This window comes from Mercenaria mercenaria, chromosome 5, assembly GCF_021730395.1.
Source record: "Mercenaria mercenaria strain notata chromosome 5, MADL_Memer_1, whole genome shotgun sequence".
Classification (NCBI taxonomy): Eukaryota; Metazoa; Mollusca; class Bivalvia; order Venerida; family Veneridae; genus Mercenaria; species Mercenaria mercenaria.
In genome coordinates, this window is record NC_069365.1 from 67,770,314 (window position 1) to 67,780,286 (window position 9,973).

Sequence of the window (9,973 nt, forward strand, 5' to 3'; positions counted from 1 at the left end):
TTGGAGACATCTCTCAAAATGTTAAGTTTGGAGACCTGTCTCAAATGTTGAGTTTGGAGACCTGTCTCAGAATCTTGCGTTTGGAGACCTGTCTCAAAATCTTGCGTTTGGAGACCTGTCTTAAAATGTTAATTTTGGAGACCTGTCTCAGAATCTTGCGTTTGGAGACCTGTCTCAGAATCTTGCGTTTGGAGACCTGTCTCAGAATCTAACATTTGGAGACCTGTCTTAGAATGTTGCATTTGGAGACCTGTCTCAGAATCATGCGTTTTGAGACCTGTCTCAAAAGGTTAAGTTTGGAGACCTGTCTCAAATGTCGAGTTTGAAGACCTGTCTCAGAATCTTGAGTTTGGAGACCTGTCTCAAAAGGTTAAGTAAGGAGACCTGTCTCAAAATGTTGACTTTGGAGACCAGTCTCAGAATCTTGTGTTTGGAGACCTGTCTCAAAATGTTAAGTTTGGAGACCTGTCTCAAAATGTTGAGTTTGGAGACCTGTCTCAGAATCTTGCATTTGGAGACCAGTCTCAGAATCTTGCGTTTGGAGACCTGTCTCAAAATGTTAAGTTTGGAGACCTATTTCAAATTGTGAATCTTGCTTTTGGAGACCTGTCTCAGAATCTTGTGTTTGGAGACCTGTCTCAGAATCTTGCATTTGGAGACCTGTCTCAGAATCTTGCATTTGGAGACCAGTCTCAGAATCTTGCGTTTGGAGACCTCAAGTGTTGGGTTTTGAGACCTGTCTCAAAATCTTGCATTTGGAGACCTGTCTCAAAATGTTAATTTTGGAGACCTGTCTCAGAATCTAACGTTTGGAGACCTGTTTTAGAATGTTGCATTTGGAGACCTGTCTCAGAATCATGCGTTTTGAGACCTGTCTCAAAAGGTTAAGTTTGGAGACCTGTCTCAAAATGTTGAGTTTGAAGACCTGTCTCAGAATCTTGAGTTTGGAGACCTGTCTCAAAAGGTTAAGTAAGGAGACCTGTCTCAAAATGTTGAGTTTGGAGACCTGTCTCAGAATCTTGCGTTTGGAGACCTGTCTCAAAATGTTAAGTTTGGAGACCTGTCTCAAAATGTTGAGTTTAGAGACCTGTCTCAGAATCTTGCATTTGGAGACCAGTCTCAGAATCTTGCGTTTGGAGACCTGTCTCAAAATGTTAAGTTTGGAGACCTATTTCAAAATGTTGAATCTTGCTTTTGGAGATCTGTCTCAGAATCTTGTGTTTGGAGACCTGTCTCAGAATCTTGCATTTGGAGACCTGTCTCAAAATGTTGAGTTTGGAGACCTGTCTCAGAATGTTGAGTTTGGAGACCTGTCTCAGAATCTTGCATTTGGAGACTTGTCTCAGAATCTTAAGTTTGGATACCTGTCTCAGAATCTTAAGTTTTTAGACCAGTCTCGAAATGCAGCCTTACTTTTGGTCAGTTTCATAATTATACTTTTGAAAACATTCAGTCTGTTGCTAAAATGTTTAGACTGGTATTCAGTTTCAGCTTCTTGACCTTTCAGCCAGAATATGTGTTAGAGGTAAAACAAAATTCTTGTTACAGGTCTTACTTTCAGCTTTGTTACTGTCTTAATGATTGAGGTATTTTTTTTTAAAGTTAGCACTGTTTGGGCAGAAGATAAGCAGCAGATAAGGCTGGAGATGTTTATGGGATTGTCAGCTGGGGCTCATATATAGAAGTGGATCTAAGCCTTCAAGGTCACAGACTTCGCATCACTTGCCTCTCACCTCAATTGTTGCATAGAATTCTTTTATGTGAGGAAGCCGTCCAGTTGCCTTAAGGAAAGTTGGTTCTACTGAAATAATGCCCATATAGGGACCAAGGGTCATCACAACCTGGAAAGTTGCCATATGACCTAAAATTGTGCCTGTATGATGTTAAACCCAGTATAATTTGTTTCATTACAGGGCCATAAGATCCATAATTATTCATGGTTTTTCTTGTTAACAAATTAGTATGCCAATGTTGGTCATATCCAACACAAAAGCTTTGTAGAAGACAGCCAGAAAATCTGTAGTATTTTATATACATGTTTTATGTATTTTGTTCTTGTTCATTACAGGGGAGTAGAGAGATGCGAGATTTATCTGGGGACAGAAGACAGCTGGTTCATTCTATTGATTCCTAGACTTTAAACAGCTACACCCAGCATGCCTTCAAAGTACTCAGTAAACTGTGATATTACAACAAAAAAAGTGCTGTTTAATAATCATTAATGTTTAAACTGTTCATGTGTCTAATTCAGAGCAAAATTGTGAATTTGTATGTGTAATTTGATGTACACAGTATTTCCAAAAATCTTAAGAAAAGGACCCGGGAGTGTTTGTTTTTGACATAAATTACTGAGTGTGTATTTATACAATGAATGTTTTGTTATTTGAAAGTGGCTGATTTCTGTTGAGTGTTATCTATGAAGTCAAATCCAAACAAATTTCCACCAAAATAAAGAATCTTATAAGCTCATCTGAACAACTAAAGTGAACTATTACTGAAATTAAGGTATCATTAAAATCTTTCTATTCATTTGTGTCTCCACACCCTGTACAGGCCACATTTTTATGCCCCCAGCATCTACTGATGCGGGAGGCATATAGTGATTGGCCTGTCCATTCGTTCGTTTGTTTGTTTGTTCATTCGTTTGTCTGTCCGTCCATGCAAGGTTTACCAAATGGGACCGTTTCGTCTAGCATCAATACCCCTTACTAGAATGACTTGATACTAATGCAGATGTAACCTGTGACCATTCCTCATCTTCAGACATCACCTGACCTCAGGTTGACCTTGACCTCATTTTGGACTTAGGTTGATGTATATGGGCCATCTCTTGGTTAACCAAATGGGACCGTTTTGTCTAGCATCAATACCCTTACAAGAATGAATTGATACTAATACAGATGTTAGCTGTGACCATTCCTCATCTTCAAACATCACCTGACCTCAGTTTGACCTTGACCTTGTTTTGGGCTTAGGTGCAAAACCTATCGACAAGGATGCCACTGTGGGCATCAAGCGTTTATTGAACGCAGCTCCTTGTTCAGTTTTAAGTTGGTGCAAAATTTTTATAGCAACATTGCCGTGTTCATTGCACAGAATCCATCATGCTATTTCTTTGGTTACAAGATGTCAAAGGGCCTTTAATATTTTTTAGCCTGATTAATACAAAAATGAAGCATGCTATGCACAAATTTAAGAATTAAATGTTATTTTCTGTGCGTTTGTACAAGTATATATCACATTGGGACTTCTTACAAATCCACGAATCATGCTATCACCTTGTGATGAAAATACAGTTCCTGGTTTTTATTAGCTCGTCTGATTTAAAAAAAAAATCTATGATGTATTGTTGTCACTTGATCATCGGCATCGGCGTTGGTTAAAATTTTTGTTTAGGTCCACCTTTTCTCAAAAAACTTTGCACTTGTTTTTCATCATTAGGTGACTTAGCAGACCAAGAACTATAATTCTGATATGCATTTTGTCAAAATTATGGCCCTTTTTGTACTTAGAAAATTTGAGTTTCTTGGTTAAAATTTTTGTTTAGGTCCACCTTTTCTCAAACATTATAAGAGCTACAGCTTTGGAACTGTGCACATTTGTTTATTATCATTAGATGACTATGTAGGTCAATAACCATAACTCTAATATGCATTTTGTCAGAATTATGGCCCTTTTTGTACTTAGAAATTCTGAACTATAACTATTTTCTTACATACTGACGAGCACTTGCAGACAAGCAATGACACCTGTAGGCAGTGCTCTTGTTTAAAATAACATTATATAAATCCAATGAAAAAACATACTGTCATGTCGATTCAGTTTTGATCTTTACCATGAGAAGAATTAGTTATAGCTATAATTAACTGTTCTTTTTGAAATTTTAGTGTCCAATTTTGAAAAAGAATTTTTCGAATGATGCCATTTTGTTAATGTTTTTCTGTAAATGACATCAGATTGCGTGTGTAATCTAGAGGAAAGGGCCATCATTGATGTTGTTTATACGAAAATACACACTTTTTTCTTTCCATAAATATAGTGAATGTAGATACGTGTTTAATGAGACAAACATGTTATACTTGAGAAAAAAACACTGTATGTTAAAATTCAAAGGTTTTCTTTTTAGATTTGAAATCTGAAGTGATAATGAGAATATTTGCTCAGCAGCAATTATGATTATTTTTTTCAGATTGATACATTTTTAAATTGGTGCATATCAGCGAGCATTTTTGGTGTTTTAGTTTATTTATCTTTTCATTGATTTTGCTTGCTGCCAAATTTCATTTTACACACAGGAGTATTCATAATTTTAACATGTCCAAAACATTGCGGAATGATACTAATTTAACTTGGGTGATGAGTGCATTTTACTCGGACTTTATCATAGACTCACTGTGTAAAATCTCAAACTTTAAACTAAAATCAAAGTATTTAATCTGTATATTATTTCAATGAAACTTTAAAGTTTGTAGTTTGGAGCATCATCTTATTAATAATTTGATTTCTGAAATGATATGATTTTCATTTCTAATTTCACTATATGTTCATTGTAAAAATACTTCATTTTACCCAAGTGGAAACTGACAGGTACTTGAAAATGCAGCTCTCTGATTAGTCAGTTAGAACTCATGATGTCATGATAAAGTTAGAATAGGTTAACTCCTTTGCTGTTAATAATATGTATGAATCTTGTGTTGATTCATACGCAATTATCAAGAAATATAGTTCTAAAAAAAAATTATTTTTTTATTATTATTTATTTACCATTTGTAGAATATGTTATGCAAGAAGAAAAATCTTTTCACATGTTGTAGATGCAGATTGGAATGTCTAAATATTACCGTTGAACTTGGCACTATCCTCTGCATCTACAACTGAAAGATCCATCTTATATGTAAATAGTATGTTAATCAGAATAAATAGGCACTCCAGTGTAATTTTTGTTAAAGTGTGAATACAAAATATGTTTTTTACTTACCTACATGTCAGATTGATTTCTTTGACTTAACATTATTTTTTCTTGGGTATGTTTATACTGTTTGAATTGTCTGTGTCATTTCACATAACTTCATTCATCCTTCATGTTTGTGTGTGTGACCAGTCAATTATTGTATGTTGGGTTTGACATGACGTTGTGTATCTCAGATTCCATGTATTTTGGGTAAATGATACTGATGTACTTATAAATAAAATACCATGTCAACACATCATAAGTAAATGGTCAACAAGATTTTTAATTGTTGGTGACTGCTGATGTCAAATAATTCCCCCAACATGGTGTAATAGGCCTCAATTTCACCAAAAGCGTACATACAACCTGATAATGTAAGCTTTAAAAATGTCAAACGATAGAAATAAGGTGCATATTGACAAGTTATATAGTGACAGAAGTTCTCAAAAATTTCCTTTAGATTACCTCCCCTGATAATTTTGGTTTTTCATGAGTTATCTCCCCTGAAAACTAGAAAAAAATGATTTTCTCCTTTTCCCTACGGGGAATTTTAGATTTCTTTTTGATATTTGTATCAGAATCATATAATGCAGCTTTCTACCACAAAATTTTCACAAAACTCAAGTTCAGATTCTCATACTCAAAGAAATTATATATTTCCCATAGGCATCAATGTTAACTTCAATACCGATTATCTCCCCAAAAAATGATAAAATTTGAAAAATCTCTCGGTGAAAAGCTTTTAATTTTGAATGTCTTTAAAGTGACCAAATTTCATTTAAATATTACCATCCAGTTACAAGATATGAAATATGGCTATTACACCATGTTATCCTTAATTGGAAAGAATTTAAACAATTGACAATTCCTTTGCATTGTATAAAAAGTTGGTAAAATTACTAAAATTGTTATTTGCCAAAATATAAAGAAAGGTTTTTCATCTTACTTTACTCAGCATTAATGCATCAGATCATTTTTTCAGGAGTATTCAGTAATCATACACTTTTTATGCCCCCGAAGGGAGGCATATAGTTTTTGAACCGTCTGTCTGTCTGTCGGTCTGTCAGTCTGTCGGTCTGTCCAAAATTTTCGTGTCCGGTCCATATCTTTGTCATCGATTGATGGATTTTCAAATAACTTGGCATGAATGTGTACCACAGTAAGACGACGTGCAGTGCGCAAGACCCAGGTCCGTAGCTCAAAGGTCAAGGTCACACTTAGACGTTAAAGGATAGTGCATTTATGGGCTTGTCCGGTCCATATCTTTGTCATCGATGGATGGATTTTCAAATAACTTGGCTTGAATGTGTACCACAGTAAGACGACGTGCAGTGCGCAAGACCCAGGTCCGTAGCTCAAAGGTCAAGGTCACACTTAGACGTTAAAGGATAGTGCATTGATGGGCGTGTCCGGTCCATATCTTTGTCATCGATGGATGGATTTTCAAATAACTTGGCATGAATGTGTACCACAGTAAGACGACGTGCAGTGCGCAAGACCCAGGTCCGTAGCTCAAAGGTCAAGGTCACACTTAGACGTTAAAGGATAGTGCATTGATGGGCGTGTCCGGTCCATATCTTTGTCATCGATGGATGGATTTTCAAATTACTTGGCATGAATGTGTACCACAATAAGACGACGTGTCACACGCAAGACCCAGGTCCGTAGCTCAAAGGTCAAGGTCACACTTAGACGTTAAAGATCATTTTTCATGATAGTGCATTGATGGGCATGTCCGGTCCATATCTTTGTCATTCATGCATGGATTTTAAAATAATTATGCATGAATGTGTGACACAGTAAGACGATGTGTCGCGCGCAAGACCCATCTCTGTAGGTCAAAGGTCCTAAACTCTAACATCGGCCATAGCTATTCATTCAAAGTGCCATCGGGGCATGGGTCATCCTACGGAGACAGCTCTTGTTTTCATGATTAATTGAAGGTCAGGCGTTTTTTATGCTGATTAATTGGAGATACTGATTCATCAGTGATCAGGCATTCATACAGTATACTGATTAATCACCATGATCATTCTGACTGACTTCCTACTTTAGTAAAATAACAATTCACTATTTTGAGACATTTGTTACACCTGTCGTTGTAAATAGTGGCAAGTCAGACCTTTGGTTTGTAAGTTTTCATGTATTTGCCAAGAATCTTTTGTGTATTTGTCAGTTGTTTTATAGAACAAGAGATACTAAATAGTGTGTAACTAAAATGTATTATTGTATTAATTTTTGTATTTGATAAGTGTCATACCTGTATAGATAAATAACAAGTTACTTTAATGTATAATATTTTGTATGTGTTTTTTTTTTAGCTCACCTGTCACGAAGTGACAAGGTGAGCTTTTGTGACCGCTTGATTTCCGTCGTCCGTCGTGCGTAGTCTGTCGTCCATCAACAATTTCTAAAAAAATCTTCTTCTTGAAAACCACTGGGCGGAATTACACCAAACTTCACAGGAATGATCCTTGGGTGGCCCCCTTTCAAAATTGTTCAAAGAATTAAATTCCATGCAGAACTCTGGTTGCCATGGCAACCGAAAGGAAAAACTTTAAAAATCTTCTCAAAAACCAGAAGCCCTAGAGCTTAGATATTTAGTGTGAAGCATTGCCTAGTGGACCTCTACCAAATTTGTTCAAATCATGACCCCGGGGTCAAAATTGAACCCGCCCCAGGGGTCACTTGATTTTACATAGGAAAATCTTAAAAAATCTTCTTCTCAAAAACCAGAAGCCCTAGAGCTTAGATATTCGACATGTAGCATTGCCTAGTGGACCTCTACTAAAGTTGTTCAAAAATTGACCCCGCCCCCGGGGTCACTTGATTTTACATAGGAAAATCTTCAAAAATTTTCTAAAAATAAACCAGAAGGCCTAGAGCTTAGATATTTCACATGTAGCATTGCCTAGTGGACCTCTACAAAATTTGTTCAAATCATGACTCCTGGGATCAAAATTGACCTCGCCCCATGGGTCACTTTATTTTACATAGGAAAATCTTAAATTTTTTTCTAAAAATAAACCAGAAGGCCTAGAACTTTGATATTTCACATGTAGCATTGCCTAGTTGACCTCTACAAAATTGACCCTGCCCCATGGGGTTACTTGATTGTACATAGAAAAATCTTCAAAATTTTCTAAAAATAAACCAGAAGGCCTAGAGCTTAGATATTTCACATGTAGCATTGCCTAGTTGACCTCTACAAAATTTGTTCAAACCATGACCCCTGGGGTCAAAATTGACCCCACCCTAGGGGTCACTTGATTTTACATAGGAAAATCTTCAAAAAATTTTCTAAAAATAAACCAGAAGACCTAGAGCTTAGATATTTCACATGTAGCATTGCCTAGTGGACCTCTACAAATTTGTTTAAATCATGACACCTGGGGTCAAAATTGACTCCGCCCCAGGGGTCACTTGATTTTATTTTTCTTTTTGGTTAAATTTCTTCAACTTCTTGTCCTTAAGTGCAATGATAACAGGTGAGCGATATAGGGCCATTATGGCCCTCTTGTTTTGTATACAGTACTATTTACATAGATAGACTGTCATTCCTTAATGTGTGCCCACCCTCTTAGGTCAGTAAGGGGAGCACAGATGTACAAATCACAGAGTTGTGAGTTCCATTCTGTTCCCCATGAGGATTTGATAAAAGACATTGTGTTTGAAATCATTTGTTTTACTCCAGATTCTAGATTCATGCAGAGAAGTTGGCAATTACTTGCGGAGATCAGGTAATGAAATACTGGTGTAGAATCAAGGAACACTGATTAGGTCAGCTGACTGTTAAAAATCAAGCTAAACCCATAACAAACAAACATTCCTTAACCTAAACCTCTTTTTATTTTATTGTGAAGTACTTAATATATGTATATATGTATAATTATTCTCACAGTTGTGTAACATTTTAAGTTTGCATGACTTTGTTGGGTTTTTTTCTATGTTGTAAATTATTTCTTGTATTTTTCATTTGATTGTTAAGTATATGTTTCCTTGTTCAGTGAGTTCTAGAGAGATTTGTACAGCTATGCAGTCTATTACTTCAAGCCAGTTTACTCAGAATTAATAAATTTCTGGTTCATGTTTCACAAGTCATGATTATTAAAGGTCCATAATGCTTTAAAATTTTATTTTAAAAACAGATGAAACAGCTTTCTAAGTAGATGTTATGCATATTTACATGCTTAGAAAAAGTACTACTTTTAATATTGCACATGAACTGTTATAGTTAGAGCCATAAAGGGAGGTAATAAAAACAATAGAATCAATAAAACTTTCTAGTATATTCAGCAATATTCAACCCTTTGACAAAATATTAATGAAAGTTATTATCAGAAATAGGATTTAACAAGAAATTGATGTATTTAATGTTCGTAGCGGAAAATATGGCAGCCACATTTTAAACAAAGGCACACATTTATTTTGAGTTTACAACAACAGAAAGAGGGCAGAATCGCTTTCATCATCAGAACAAATATTTGTTTTCCCAGTAAAAACATATCAGAATCCACTTAAGAACCTAAAATAACCTAGCATTATTCTCGAGGAGTCACCTGAACTGTATGAACAACAATGGTGCAAATAAATTTAGCTACATCAAGGTTGAAAGATAATTGTATCACTGAATAGACACAGTGGCTTACTATGATGCATGTGCCTTTTTTTTGTTTCGTTATTACACGTACACTTTCTAAGGAATTTTTGCTGAGCTTTCCCGATGTGCCTATTTATATTAAAGCTGTTGAAATTGCTATGATTAAAATTTCATGAAAATTGTTTTAATTGGTTCGTCTTCTTTTAAACGTACTTTTTAATTCCCTGTGTCAGGCCATCCTTCTTTATGAATCAGTTTTCATGAAGGTTGATAGTTTGGATAGAAGAGTGGTATTTTCTAAAAATAAACACAATACCTGTAAAAAGTATGAACAATTTATAAAGCTTGTATGCATAATGTCAGACTTAAAGGATGATTGCCTGTAAGTCAACAAGTGATCTATAGTTCCGGCGGTCATTTAG

The 9,973-nt window shown here is 35.5% G+C and overlaps 1 protein-coding gene across 1 annotated transcript in view; it reads left to right on the forward strand.

Annotated features, from left to right (window-relative positions):
* The window catches only part of LOC123557503 (lysosome membrane protein 2-like), a 47,919-nt gene extending 38,184 nt beyond the window's left edge, over nucleotides 1–9,735 (forward strand). Inside the window, exon 13 of the mRNA XM_045348989.2 lies at nucleotides 2,069–9,735. Within this exon, the coding sequence (XP_045204924.1) occupies nucleotides 2,069–2,134 (66 nt within the window). The 3' untranslated portion in view covers nucleotides 2,135–9,735. The remainder of the gene's footprint in view (nucleotides 1–2,068) is intronic.
* Nucleotides 9,736–9,973: the final 238 nt, after the last annotated feature.